Here is a 15,891-nt window from a genome sequence, read left to right on the forward strand (position 1 = left end):
CCTCTGCACCATCACACCTCCTGCACCATGCTTCACGGTGGGAACCATGCATGTAGAGACCACAATCAGAATCAGAATACTTTATTAATCCCAAAGGAAATTATAGGTTACAGCAGGCAGCTGTGGCGCATGCGCACTTACAAAGGAACCTTCTGACCAAACTTTACACAAACATCACATTGAGAAGACATGTCAGTGTCATGATCCGGCTGTGTGGTAGGCAGGAGTTGGACCCAAACGCAAACTCACGGGGACAGAACTTGAACTCAAAAGCACAGCTTTATTGCTGGAAAACAGGTCACAAACAATACAAAACTAAACTGTGAAAAGCTAATTATAATGTATACCAGGAGACACGGGGAGAATCACACACAGCATGAGTGAGATCGCGACACTGACACAGAGAAACACAGGGCTTTAAATACACTGGGAAATAACAAGGGGAATGAGACATAGAAGGGGAGCACAGCTGGGAGAAATCGGACATAACGAGACCCAAGGGAAGCGAAACTCAATACATTCACGTAGGACACAGACCTTCAAAGTAAAACATGTAACATAGACTTGACTAGGGGAGACAGAGCAACTAAGAAACACAGAGAACAATAACAGGGAGACACAGAGGGCGGCTAACTAAATACTCAGAAAACTAAAGAGAATACAAGAAAGCCAAACTAAGACACTAGACTAAAAAATAAACTGGGGCAACAAAGAGAACTAAGATCGTAATACAAAAACTCAGAGATACAAGAAACTCAAAACACTGGGTCACCGACCCAGGACCGTGACAGTCAGAGAGGTAGGCTGATAGGAAAAAACAACAAAAATACATAACATGAGGTGAGAGGAGGAGAAAAAACTCCACTCACACTGCAAAAACCCACCTCCTTAATACTAGAAAAATACACTTATTTTTGGTGAAGATTTGCTTAAAACAAGTGAAATTATCTGCCCATGGGGTAAGTGTTTTTTTCTTAATAAGATTTCTTGAAATAAGAACAATATCTAGATTTAAATAAGGCTAAAAATAAGTATTTTACACTCATTCCAGGGAACAAATCAGAACATTGAAAGTTAAAATAAGCTTTAACCACTTATTGTAGGCCACAAATAAGATAATAAAGCTAAAAATAAGTCTTTTACACTTATTACAGGCAACAAATTAGAACAATTGAAACTTAAAATAAGCTTTAACCACTGATTGTAGGCCACAAATAAAGATAATAAAGCTAAAAATAAGTCTTTTACACTTATTCCAGGCAACCAATCATGGCTTGAAACCTAAAATAAGCTTTAACCACTTGTTCTAAGTAAAATGTTGAAGAAATTAAATCTGAAAATAGGCATAAAACACTTATTCTAACAAACAAATCAAGGCAAATAATCTAAAAACTAGTACATTAAATCATTTTTAAGAAATTTCTTCTTTTTAAATTTAGCTAAACACTACTTTAAGATTATATTGCTGATTAAGGACAAAACAAAACTGAAACAGAGTAAAAGTGTCCATCTTTATTTGTCCACTTTAACAATAACCTGCAGATAATAAAGATCCAATTGAACAGTACAGGTCCAACATTATGAGTTTGTTTAAGTGGTTTCAACATTTCAACAGCCTTAGAGGTTTCGCCATTGCCCCATTAAAATTGACGAGTGACATAGGAAGACCACAAAGATTCAAATTTCTTCCGAATGACACCAAATACCACAAAACTTGTCTGGGTGAGTAAATGAACATTTTCCATTTTAGAAATAAGACCCAGATTGAAAAAACAAACAAAAACAAAACAGAAGTGCCCTCTCCTAATCTTATCTGAAATTTACACACTACTTTCCAATAAATGCATGCCATTCTGCCAGGGCTTTTCTGTAAGATGATGTAGTGTCATGCTCATGAATGGCATCCTGGAGAACTTCTGTCTGAATGACAGACAGCAGGGTTGCCACGCATTTGGGGTAAGTCAGATGGAGTGCATAAAAGTATGCCATCACATATATCATAGCCTCACCAATTTTTTCTTTGTCAAATGTTGTAACTGGTAAATTACCAACAGCAATGACACACTTGCAGCCATCGAACATCACTACTGGACATGACAAGCTTCGTTTCTGGAGGACAGCATCTGGATCTTCTGTAGGCTGCAAGACACAAAAGACATGACAGTCAACATCTTATGTTAATTGTATGTTTTTTTGCTGGGAATTGGTCATAACGTTGGAGATGTCATTATCTTGTTCTTTGTTGGTTACACACATTTTATAGTAGTTTTGACTTATGGTTTATCAAGCGACTCCTTATGTGACCACACTCGTGTACATTAAATACGTTATAAATTAATGAAAACAATAAATTATAGATTTAAGTCTTTCGGCTGAAACTGAAAAAGCATTTTTGAGTCATGTTTGACCGAAATATTTTGTTTGCCAAATTTTCTGTAGATCTTTATAAGCAAATTTTATAAAACTTACCTTCAGGACATGTAGAAATGCTTCAGAAGCATTCCCCATCTTTTTTGGTGGATGGGCAGGTGTGGGAAAGAGGGTTGGAAGAGCCTTCATCAGTGCAAGGTGGGCTTCAGCTGGACAAAGCAGAAACAAACCTTCATAAACATAAATTTTAAAGGATGAGAACTTTGTATTCAAATGGTAAAACTTACTTTTGTCCATGGTCATTGGTGGATTCATTGCCTTCTTTGACACACCGTAGAACTCTACCCTGGAGCAGAATTCTTCCCATCTCAGTTTTACTTGACTGATGAACTTGTTGTTGTGGGGATCCAAAATTCTGCGAAGCTCACCCAACGCCTACAATAGGTTTAAAAAAATAAGTAGACAAATAAAATCAAAATAACTTTACTACCACACCAAATATATTTGAAATTAAAGTGATTATTTATTAACTCTTCCAAAAACTTACATGATGCAATTCTTTAAAGCATGGATATGCATCCAAGATGAGGCAAGCTCTGTTCTCCTCTTTCATGGTGTCTGAGTCAATGAAGGATCTTCTGGCTTCAAACTCGAGGTCTAATAGCTGGGACACATCTTCTTGGTTTGGTTTTGCCTTCTTACACATTTCTTGTAATGTTTTGTAATGTCTTGCTTGTATTTGCCGACTATCCTTGTCAGCTAAGATAGAGAGAAGTACAAGAGCATTTTGGTTTTTCATTGTTACTGAAGTAGACTTCCACAAAACATTAGCTACTACTGGCTGTGTGTTGATAACCATTTTACAAAATTACTAGTACTCACATGAAGTGGAGGCATTGTCAGAATTTCTGACAGGTGATAACAGAGTAGATGCACCACTGGAAGAACTGCGATCAGCATCTTCATCATCAGCTTCTTCATCCCTTGGGTAGAGGTCAGTGAGCCTTCTCTTGGGCCGTCCCCTCTCCGGTGTTGGTCCTTGCCTTTTTACTGGGGTTTTCATATTTTGCAGCCTTTTTTGTAACTTGGCATTAATGCTCTCCTGGTGAAAATACATATATATCATGCCCCCTGAACAAAACAAAATGATTTATATATGAGACACAAATACAAGAACTTACGTGTTTTACGCTTGCATCATTATCCTGCAGCATAGGATAATATTCCACAACTTTTTTAGCCATTGCAGTGATTTCGGTCTTAGAGGGGTATCGCTCCATTTGGCCTTGGCTTGCTCTCAAAAGGGACACCATACTTGTGATTGTATTTCTCACCAATCTGCATCTCAGTTCTTTTGACATGACGCATGCCTGTTCCCTGCCGGAGCAGGCCAACTCCAGGTAACTCTTTCGGCATTGCTCCAACTTACTGTCGGTGTACAGAACATATTCCGGAGGACTGGGGAGCTGCAAGGTTTTCAGCTGGCTTACATTAGCATCAGCAGTTGGAGGGCCTGTTGCAACTACCCTGGGTGAAGAAGTTGTTTCAGGTTTCTGTGGTAGCGGATGGTCTTCCTGGTTTAGGGTGAGAAAATAAAAATGTCAAGTACTGCTAAAATAAAAGCATACTTTCTGGAGATTAGTTGAACTAAATATTTTTTACATAATACCTCAGGATGAATTATTGACCACACATGTTTTCTTCTGAGAAAGTGCTCAGGCCCAGAAAAAAGGTCCCTCAGATCATCACGGGTCAATGTTAAAAGCATGCGCTCGTCAATGCTTGCAGCTAACAAAAAGACAAACACCAGTTAAACTGTGCAAGCACATAACTGCACAAACATAACTGTTTTTTTAATATATATATATATATATATATATATATATATATATATATATATATATATATATATATATATATATACATATATACACACACACACACACACACACAAATATATTATCAAATATAACCTTTAAGGACAGATACTGTTACATCATCCAGCTTCTCCATTGCTCAGTCACCTGCAAGACAAATGTTTACAATTAGTGTTATGTTAAAAACATTTGAAAAGTTGAATCTTAATTGAGTCCCATGAGAATCAAATTGATTCACGTCAAAGAATCGTTTTGATTGTTCAACATTTTTACCCTTTTTAAAGCTATTATAGAAAAGAAATGTCCAGACAGCCCGGCTGAGGTCTGAAAGGGTTATACAATATTGCCCGGTGAACTTTTACTCACCCAGATTTGTGTCATTGAATTTCATCAATAAGATTATGCTGACTAGGGCTGCCAGATCATGCATCCATTGGACGTAAAATGTACAGCTTATTGCACCAGCAGTATCTGCTCTTACATAACGATCATTAGCTTATAGCTTTAAGTGTTTAAGGTATGTGCTAACTAAAAATAAAGGCAAGATGATAGTTTATTACATTTTAAAGAAATTTACAGATTGCTCATTGCTATCTAAAATATAAAAGGACACCGGAGTATATTCTCCAGCATCTCACACTTCTGATAATCAGTTGTCTGCTTGACGTTTATTCAGCTGTGTAAAAACTATAACTTTAATCTCAGCCAAACCGATTTACTCAGGAACAAATAAAATACTGAAAAAAGCCAAACAATAACATTTTTAAGTTATTTAAGTGACTTATATATCATGTTCACCTGAGTAGTGAAAGACGGCGGTGGTTTTGAAAATGGCTATCGAGCTAGTGGGTAACAGACGTCTCCGAAAACGTCGGAGCGCTTTTGAAAATATGTGGTGTCTTGATAAACTGTCCAGATATTTGAAGTTTACACGGCTACATTCTCGCCTGAAAATATGTTAAACGTTTATTTTGTGACCTAGAAAGAGTAATAAGAGAAATTTTAAAACTAACTAGCTGCCGCCATTTTTGGAAACTGAGCTAGGCCGCGCTATGAATTCTGGGATACAGCTTCTTCTTCTTCTTCGGGGTTTAACGGCAGCTGGCATCCTTGCACATACAGTGCTGCCATCTTCTGTTTCAATTTTGAATCGATACACAGCGCTACTTGTTTTACCAACCAGCCTGATTCCTGAATAACACTGTTTTGAGCCCACTTTAATAAATCCAATTAATATCAAAATATTAATTTAAACCCACACCTTGTGAGGGAATTCAAGCAGCTAGTAAATCAGTCAAAGACAATTGGAAAACCCTGAATGTGGTTAATTAGCTCTCTTGCTAATTGAAAGAAATTCTCAGTGTGCCTATTAACTTAAGTTAATACAAACGGCTAATACTGCCCCTTATAAATAGCATAGCTAGGAATTCTCACAACATTACAGTAGATACTTCACTAAATAATGTTCTCTGAACCACATGCGAGGGCTGCTAAGCTAACGCTAGCATCCGTTAGCATGCTACATTACTCCTTCCCGCGCTCAAATTAAATTTATTATTCTGTCCGCTTGACTTTAAAACAGTGATTAGACTACACACTACTTACATTCGAAAAATTAAAATTGCTTACCTCTCTTTCTTGACGAAGTTTTCTCTCACAGTTTTTCTTTCAATGCTCAGGTGCAGAAGATTCCTGTGACTCCAAATTCAAATGGAGTTGGGTAACAACTAACATGGAACACGAAGGGGGGTGCACATCTCAATTTTTGCTTCTATATACAATTTAGTGGTTTGTACGTTCATAAAACACAGTCAGTATGATAGGTAAATTTCTTCTTCATTGATTTAAAATAAACTCTTATAGGTGTTATTTCATTTTACCTTATTTGTGACCATTTTTTGTTTTTACAGCTCCAGTTTGTAATACCCCCCTCCCCCCATGAACTTGGTATTTCCCAAACTAGCGCGGCAACAGCTCCACACTGCAACATATTTTTTGCTTGACTTTAGTCTAATACAATGGCCTGTTGGAGGTGTGTGATTTGCTTCGTCTTTGTGGCGTTAACATTGAAGTCTCTCTTAAGTCACATTAATACTGCACACAGTCGCAGTCCAGATTTCCGTGTCATTTGTGGAGTCGATGGATGCGCCGAGGATTACCGTGTTTTCAACTCGTTTTACCACCATCTCAGACGCACACATCCACAATACATCTCCACTGGGAACCCGCCTACAGGATGGCTGACAGCTTCATCCGATGCAAATGTATTAGGAGGCGAAAATTTTGGTACAGCCATTTTTGCCGACTATACTGCCGAACCCAGACAAACTGTTAGCAATGGCAATGGCACTGAAGTAGAGCCACCACCACTAGACCCCCCAGTAACATCGGAGGTGTTGGAGGAGGAGCGACAGGAAAGTCAGAACGTGATGGAGCAAGACGCGGCTGAGCTTCAAACACCTCGTCAGAATCAGGTAATGTACTTTGTGTTTCTGTGTGTACGCGCGCGAATTTTTAATTGTATGTGTGTTGTTTAACCTTAACCAAGCACAGTTACCCCAATTCAGCTTTAGTAAAACCGTAGTAAAGCCTAACTAGAGAAAATGTACTCAGTTCAAGTGAAAATTATAGTTTTAAAGTTATGTGTTTTCTAAGATAAACTACTTGATTAGAATATTTTAATAGGTATGAAGGCCAGTGCTGAATTTCAAATGCATGAATCCGCTGAAATTCAGGCTTGTACAACAATGTAGGCTTAGTTACCATACTTAAACATAATAAATAAACTTATTTACCAGTGTTGTGTACCTGCCTTGGTTGTTGTTAGATGCTCCATGAACCAAGCAGCTTTCAAATTTTTCTTTCAGTTAACTTCAGAGTAGATTCCATAAAGATTGGTTAAGTTTCATTAAATAACTCTTAAATTGTTCATAACATTTGCAGCTTCATTAGCTATCCATTGTAGTATGAATCTTTTAATAGCAAAAATGTACAACAGTTTGGAATATTTCTTTGTTTTGTTTTGCATCTGGTGGAATTTGAAACACATTCTGAGTGAGTCATTTTTCTTACACAATTGTTTTTCTTTTTGTCCTGTAGGGTAAAAGAGAAACTGTTGATCTTGCCAGATGTGCAGCTGCATTTGCTATTGGTGTGCGGGAGCAATGCCACCTATCACAGGTACTGCTTCATCTGATATTATGGGCGTGTCATTGTTAACTTGTTAATAAGTCTGGTTCAATGTAAGGCTGCAACTAATGATTTTTTTTTCATAATCTGTCCACTATCTTTGCAATTAATTGATTGTTTTTCATCGCTGGTTTTATTCAGCTATTACTTTCACCTATATAAGTTATTAAGAACAAATGTACATTACGAAGAAGTTAAGCACAAGAGTTGTGCAGTTCACTGCAATGTATGTAACTCTGGGCACACTCAACAGTTTAAAATAGGCTTTACAGTGTAAAATGTGTTCACTTTTAGGCATAAAAGACAAATGAAGTAGAATTACATAAAAAAAATAAATGAGGTAATCATTTGTTCACTTTTTCTGTTGTAACCTTTCATGCTCCTCCATCTTGCTCGGTGCAATGTGTTTGTGCCACGTGAGTCATGCATGTGGCATGTCATGCAAAACAATGCCAATTATTGGCTGATTTCTTCTTCTACTGCTCCACTGGTAAATTACAACATTCAGTGGCTCATTAATTTGAGCTAAAGAAATAGAGTTGCATTTTGCTTCTGTTATATTTTCTATTTACGCTTTCATGTCTCTGATGTGTTTTTTTTTCCCCCATCAGAGGAGTGTCAACAACATTGTCCTTGGTGTCCAACAGTATCAAACAGCTCTTCTGACGTCCTTGAGGGGAAAAATAAAGACCATCCTTGAAAGGCAACCTGACAGCAATGGACCTTTACAACAAGAAGTTCTTTCAACACTGGACAACTTTCAGGATCCCTTTCCCATATGTGCAGCTTCAAACCTACAGGACCGTGTAACACAGATGCATTTCAACCCTGTCACACCTGAGGAGATCATCATTTCCAATTATGCCTGTAGAGTTAAAAAGGGAGAATCGAGAGTTCTTGCAATCAAAAACAAGTCTTTCTACTACATTCCTTTGATTGAAAGTTTGAAACAGCTATTATCCAATTCAAGACTATTTGACATGCTCAGTGCTGGACCTCAGAGTTGCCCCAACGCCAGTTTTTTGTATGACATTAATGATGGAATTATTTTCAAAACCCACCCACTGTTTTCAAAGAAGAACTCAGCTTTACAACTGATACTCTATTCTGATGAGATAGAAATGTGTAACCCCCTAGGGTCACGTGCGAGTGTAAATAAACTACTAATGTTTTATTACACCTTAGGCAACATAGACCCTAAGTTTAGATCAAAGTTGGCTTCCATCAGACTTCTCGCAATCGCAAAGTCTAGGGACATAGATGAGTGGGGGGTAGATATAATACTGCGGAGAATCAATGAGGACTTGAAGTTACTGTACGATGGTGTTATGATTAACACTGTCAATGGGGAATTTTATTTAAACGGAGCAGTTGTTGCTGTGTGTGGAGACACTCTTGCCCAGCATGAGCTTGCAGGATTTAAGGAAGGAGTTGGTTTTGCGTATAGCAAATGTCGTCATTGTGAGTGTACTTTTGATGAAATGCAAGAAAATTTCAATGAACATAGTTTCACCAGACGGACATTGGACGGACACATTAGGCAGTGCATTGAAATAGAAAGGGCAACTACCGAATTTTTGAAATCCTCGCTCAAAACGACTTTTGGCATAAATAGACAAAGCAAATTAGTTGATTTCCCAGGTTTTAATCTCATAGAGCAGATGCCACAGGATATTATGCATGTAATTCTTGAAGGAGTGGCACCAATGGAAATTAAGTGTGTGTTGAAATACCTTGTTTTATCTGGAAATTTGGATTTGGACTTGTTTAATTCTGCCATGCAGAACTTTCCTTTTTCATCAGTGGACATACGTGACAAGCCTTCACCAATTAGTATTGCTACTTTAGCTTCAAGTGACAACAGACTCAAACAATCCTCTGGACAAATGCTTATATTGATCAAGATTTTGCCATTCTTATTGTACAGTGTTGTAGAGAAAAATCCCTTTATCCAGTTTATTTTGGATTTAATTGAAATTGTTAAAATACTTTTTGCCCCAGTTGTGTCTTTACAAACTGTGTCCAAACTAAAAAAAATGATAGAAGATCATCTTAAACAATTCAGGCAACTATTCCCAGAAAAAAATGTAATACCAAAGCAACATTACATGCTGCATCTTCCCTCTCAAATTATTGCCCTGGGACCTGTAATACGTCATATGTGCATGAGATTCGAGTCTAAACACAGTTTTTTTAAACAATGGTCATCCAAATTAAACTTTAAGAATGTGTGCAAGTCTCTTGTAAACCACAATCAGCTGCTGGAGTGTTGCCAAAGTGAAGCAGGAACTGAGCATCCGATATTTGTAAATGAGAAAGAACTAGGTCCTGTATCAGAGGTTGCTAATATGGACCATTTGCAATCAAAGGTTGTAGAGTTTTTGGGGATTGAAGATGCTATACATCATGCCGTTAGAGTAAAGTGGCTTATTTTACATGGAAACAAATACATCTGTGACAGGTCTCTTATACTCATTTCAGCAAATGGTTTAAACCAGTGGTTCTTAACCTTGTTGGAGGTACCGAACCCCACCAGTTTCATATGCGCATTCACCGAACCCCTCTTTAGTGAATTTTTTTTTTTTTTCAAATTCAAGACATAGATATGTTTTTTTACTGGTGCACAAAATGAGCCGTACATGAACATCACCTTGTTCAAAGAACAAAACCAACACAATGCATGAACTTACAACAAATTACATACCTGCAAATCAGTGTGACTTCTGCTGTTGCCTTTGAGAGACCAGTTCAGATATGCGTGGCTTCACCTTGGCAAGTGCCAGTCTCATGTCATTTTCACAGAAAAGTCTGTTCCTTTTCTTCGTTTTTATGTCCAGCATCGTCGAAAAGGATTGCTCGCAAAGATATGTTGTAACAAATGGTATAAAAAAATCCAGGGCTTTCTTAGCAATAATTGGATACTTGTCCATTTGTCGACACCAAAACGTTGAGAGTGTTGTTGTTCTGAAGAGTTGCTGTTGAACCTGGCTCTGCTGAATTTCAATGATTTCGTCAAGGTATTCATCATTGACATCTGCTGTCTCAACAGCAAACGTGAACGGCTGTCTCACCCATGCTGGATATGACTCTCTTGTAGGGAAATATCTGTCGAGAGACTTTGCAAGCTCATCTAAGTGCGTTGCAATTGTTTGCTTCAGTTCCGTGGATACAGAAACATCTCCGATTCCAGACACATCTTTGACCTTACTTACACAGTTGTCCAGAAGGGGGAAGTTTGCAAAGTTGTTGTTCTCTGTTCGTCGTTTCCATAACGTTAGCTTTTTTTGAAAAGCCTTCAGGTGTTCTTCCGCTTCTATGATATTGACTCCACCACCCTGCATCTGCTGATTGAGATGATTGAGAGCTGCGAATATATCAGCCATGTATGCTAAAATGAGAATGAACTCAGGATTTTTGAAGCAATCTGCATGACAGTGTTGGTGCTCTTGCAAAAACAGGGCTAATTCCATACGCATGGCAAAAACACGATTCAGCACCTGTCCCCGGGATAACCACTGAACATTAGAATGGTACAGAAGTACCTCGAATTCAGAGCCCATTTCTTTACACAGCTCACTGAAGATGCGGTGCCTCAGAGCACTATTTCGCACATAGTTCACACATTCCACCACGGTTTTTAATACTTCTGCCATTTTTGGAGGCAAGGTTTTTGTTGCCAATGCATGCCTGTGCAAAATACAATGAGTCACAATGATGTGTGGTGCATCGGCTTTTACTAGCGCACCAAAACCAGAGTTCCTTCCCAGCATGACGGGAGCTCCGTCTGTACAAACTGCAGAAACCATGTCCCATGAAAGATTGTTGTCTCCGAAGAAGTCATCCACAAGCTTCTTCACATCGGCTGCCTTAGTTGTTGTTGTAAGAGGCTTACAAAATAAAAAATCTTCTTTTATCATGTCATCTTTCACGTAGCGCACAAAAACAGTAAGCTGGCTTAGATTAGCAACGTCTGTGCTCTCATCGAGCTGAAGGCTGAATTTTGCCGGGCTTGAAATCAGATCGGCGACTACTTGAGCCAAGATGTCTTTACTCATGTCTTCTATTCTGTCGCTGACGGTGTCATTTGAAAGAGGAATTTGTGATAATTTACCTTCGGCCGCTGTTCCGAGTATCAGATTTGCCATCTTTAACGCGGCTGGTTTCACGAGTGTTTCACCAATGGTGTGTGGCTTGCCCTGCTTTGCGATCAGGTAAGCAACTTCGTACGATGCTGTGAGGATCGGTTTGTTAACGGGTACAAATCCAAGAGCAGGCAGAGTGGGCCTTTCATCGAATCTGGCTCTCTTCACCTTGAATTCAGCAAGTGTTGTGTTCTTGTATTCCCCGTCTCCATGCAGCTTCAAGAAGCGTTCCTTTAGTTTTGCCGGTGCGAGACTAGAGTTGCTCAACTTGGCGTTGCAAATCATGCAGATAGGACGCTCACTCCCATCACGTTCCGTGATACATGTAAATCCATATTGTACATATTCGTCCAACCACTTTCTTTTTTTGCCCGACATAGTTAGTATGGATTAAAATGTTAAAAAAAAAATCACGCGAAGTACTACCACGACATTCACATGTTGACTACTGCGCGCGCTACATTCCCCGCAGCCCTGATTGGGAGCTCAATCTGCAGATTGAGCTCCTAATTGGAGAACAGAAAAAACACCCCAGCACAAAAAGCACATGACTGTCAAGACACCATAGAAACACAAGACAGGCAACAGGGGTGGGTAAGGGTAAGAGAGAGCCGGTGTAGACAGCGCATCCAGTCCTGCAGCATGTCTGCGCTGATCCAGTCGACCCGCCATCTGCCCCGGGAGGGAACAAGCATCAAAGGCGTTTGGAAAGGGAGGGGGGATGAGTGTGTATCAGTGTATGTGTATGCGTGTGTGTGTCCTGAGTTAGCTGATAGAGTGTCCTTCACCCTGCCAGGCTAAGTAAACAGTCTTCCAGCCGACCCAGGTGGCCTTGTGTAGTGGAGGAACAGTCTAAACACAGTCTGTTATCAGGGTGAATTTGTTTTGTTCATATTCAGCCTTGAGACCACAGCTGGCGCCCAAATGGTAGCCGCATGAAATGATGGTGGTTTTTTCTTTAGTCCGAACAACTCATGTGAATTTCAAAGCTGTTCTAGCAGTCCGACACTGGTCTCTCAGTCTTCCGTTGGAGAGCTGTGAGTTTCTCCGAGATGTTATCAATCTTGCGCTCAAAGAGCAAATTCTGAGAACTTACGACCACCGTGAGCTTTTCCAAGATGTTATCCAATTTTCGCTCAGAGGTCTTAGTCTGAGTGTTCACGGCAGCCTCAAGGTTCTCCAAGATCTTATCCATGCTGCGTTCAATGAGCCCATTTTGAGAAGTCACAACCTGTCCCATCGCTTCAATCACAGCGGGCAGCCTTGTGGGGTTTTGAACAGCCTATTCCGCTTTCTTTAATCTTCGATAAGCCAGGGCCAAGCCAGCTCCGATCAGCAAGAACCCTGTTATCATGGTTCCGAAAAGGTAGATATCTTCAATGTCCTCAATCGACAGTCTCGCCAGTTATGCCTCCAGTTATGCCACCCGTTCATGGTGTATCCGGCAGGGAACGTCCCTCCAGGACACTCAGGCTCCCCCGAGCCCAGGCTTCTCGTTGAGAAGAGGGTGTCAATTGCATTCAGGGACCAGTTGATCAAATCCATAATTCCTCTTTTAGGTTTTAGAGAACAGACTGTGAGAGAGTGTTCCAGGGCAAGAGTAGAAAATAGACGAGACTAGACAAGGACACAAGAAGCTAAGCAGGGAAGATAAGGAAAAGGGAGATGAGAGAAGTGCGACTGCCTTCGTCAAGAGCCAAAATTACTCCGGGTGGAACCAAAGAACTCAGATTTGAGCTCATCAGACCAAAGCACAGTTTTCCACTGGTCTAATGTCCATTCCTTGTTTTTTCTTAGCCCAAAAAATCTCTTCTGCTTGTTGCTTTTCCTTACTTGTTGTCTCTGATTCACACATGCTCCTCTGAACAGTTGATGTAGAGATGTGTCTGCTACTAGAGCTCTGTGTGGCATTTATCTGCACTCTAATCCAAGGCGCTGTTAACTTTTGATTTCTGAGCCTGGTGACTCGGATGAATTTATCCTCAGCAGTAGAGGTGACTCTTGGTCTTCCTTTCCTCATGTGAGCCAGTTTTTGTGACTGCACTTGTGGGCGATTCAAAGTTATAGCAATTTTCCAGACAGACTGACCTTCACTTCTTAAATTAATGGTGGACTGTCATTTCTCTTTACTTAGCTGATTGGTTCTTGCCGTAATATGAAGTCTAGCAGTTGTCAAATAGGGATGTCAGCTGTATACCAACCTCACTTCTGCACAAAACAACTGATGGTCCCAACCCCATTAAGAAGGCAAGAAATTCCACAAATGAACCCTGACAAGGCACATCTGTGAAGTGAAAACCATTTCAGGTGACTACATCATGAAGCTCATTGAGAGAAGGCCAAGGGTTTGCAGCGCAGCCAACAAAGCAAAGAGTGGCTACTTTCAGGACTCTAAACTATGAGACATGTCAAAGTTATTTATCATTTTTTTCTTTGCTACACAATTCCATATATCATGCTTCATATATCTGATGTCTTCAGTATGTCTCTAAAATGTAGAAAGTAGTAAAATAAAGAAATACCATTAAATAAGAAGGTGTGTCCAAACCTTTGACTGGTAGTATATAACTGACAAGCAAAAAAATAATAATAATTTGATACGTGTAAAAAACATACCCCTTGTGTCAGGTTTATATCATTGGATTGTCATTTATGCTTAGAAATATTTACTCATATATGCTTAGAGTTTTATAATCAATTGCATATTGATAGAGGTGTGATCCTTAGTAGTCTGCAAAGACTTTGTGTGCATTCCAGAGTGTTCTGGCATACACACTCAGATCCTAGGGTCATGGGAAGAGGTCGTATCTTTTCTTGCTGATATACGGTATAGCAAACACATATATCTGTCTTAGTCTAAGTGCCTTTGTTTAGATGAACTGCTGGACTTCCAGACCAGCAGGTTTAGGGAAGTCGTTTATGGGGTCACATCTTGACCCCCCCCCCCCCCCCACACACACACACACACACACACACACACACACACGGTACTCTTTGTTCACATGTGTACCTATGTTAATGAACCTATGCATATTCATGTAACCTCAATACAAGAGCAGTGTTACGAGGGAGCAGACGAGAGTGACTGGGGTCAGGCGAAGGAACGGCGCTTGTCATAGTTCTCTCCCTCGTGCACGAGATCAAAGAGCTCTGCTTGGTGTTCAATGCTTTTGCTTTGTAGTTAAATTGTCTCGTTCCAGCAGTGGGCCTGTGCTAGACAGACCCATCACCTTGTATTTAACATGTGGGTAACATGACTGGGAGAGAGTGTGTGTGTGTGTGTGTCTGTGTGTGTGTGAGAGAGAGAGAGAGAGAGAGAGAGAGAGAGAGGCAGGGAGATATGAACAAACAAAACTTGGGAATCATCAGAAACCCAATATGATAGTGATGAAGAAAACGCACATCTGCCCTGTATCTGCGTATATATAAATAATTCTGCTGAATCTACCAGCTAGTACATGCATTTACAACAGTACAACAGTTAAATGCAAGCTAAAAGAAGTGTGACTTTAATAGTATATATATACACTAGGGGTGCAACGATACACAAAATTCACGGTTCGGTTCGGTTCGATACTTTGGTGTCACGGTTCGATATTTTTTCGATACAAAAAAAATGTTCATGCCTTTTTAATTTGTCATTTATTAAAATTATAAATATATATTTTAACTCAAAAGTACAGTTTTTAAATTTAACCCTAACCCTTGTGCGTGTTTTTTATTTTGACAGCGAATGCGCACCTGCGGACCACTTATGTGCAGCCCTGGTTATTTAGCTCGTCATATTGCAGCCACAGAAATTATTTTGTCCATGAAACCATAAAGCTGCACTTTCTTTTTGCCTTATAGTCTGATTTGTCATAACTTCTCCGTTTTGTGGTAAGCTTTTCTTTGGCTGTCACTTCTTCACCCTGACCTGTCTTATTTGGCTCAGCAGAACTAAAATATATATCTGTCTGTGAAGGTTCTCAGTCATCCAGGTCATCGTAGTCAAATATAAATCCTGCTGCTTTTACACACGGACTCACATAAGCTCAGCGATTCTCTGCGCGATCAACCTCTCACATGTTTAAGCTGCGGGAGATTTCACTTGTCATGTTTGCATAGTAAGCTAACGATTAATAAGACGATGTCAGAGGAATTGGTGCACAAATTATCATCACTCACAGATCAGTGCTGTCGCTCTCTATACACAGTTCGCACGATTGGAAAGTGAAAGCAAAAAAACAAGCGCAAATTCAAACGCGATTTCAATATGTCACATATTGACAGTGGCTCACCGATGCCAATGACATAATTACCCAGCTACATTT

General features: G+C 39.6%; 1 protein-coding gene and 1 long non-coding RNA gene across 2 annotated transcripts; one reads left to right on the top strand and one right to left on the bottom strand.

Moving 5' to 3' along the window:
* Positions 1-1,539: 1,539 nt before the first annotated feature.
* Positions 1,540-4,790, bottom strand: LOC113020723 (uncharacterized). The gene is made up of 8 exons (XM_080296348.1): positions 4,344-4,790; positions 4,040-4,158; positions 3,552-3,944; positions 3,253-3,472; positions 2,918-3,129; positions 2,658-2,805; positions 2,470-2,579; positions 1,540-2,139 (listed from the first exon to the last, which is right to left on the bottom strand). Exons 1-8 carry the CDS (start codon positions 4,381-4,383, stop codon positions 1,828-1,830), a joined length of 1,554 nt encoding a protein of 517 aa, XP_080152474.1. The 5' UTR covers positions 4,384-4,790; the 3' UTR covers positions 1,540-1,827.
* A 2,220-nt stretch (positions 4,791-7,010) lies between these two features.
* Positions 7,011-9,667, top strand: LOC113015261 (uncharacterized). The gene is made up of 2 exons (XR_013904708.1): positions 7,011-7,427; positions 8,048-9,667. It is a non-coding gene; the product is annotated as an uncharacterized LOC113015261 (long non-coding RNA).
* Positions 9,668-15,891: the final 6,224 nt, after the last annotated feature.

The sequence above is a fragment of the Astatotilapia calliptera genome, chromosome 22 (assembly GCF_964374335.1).
Source record: "Astatotilapia calliptera chromosome 22, fAstCal68.1, whole genome shotgun sequence".
Lineage (NCBI taxonomy): Eukaryota > Metazoa > Chordata > Actinopteri > Cichliformes > Cichlidae > Astatotilapia > Astatotilapia calliptera.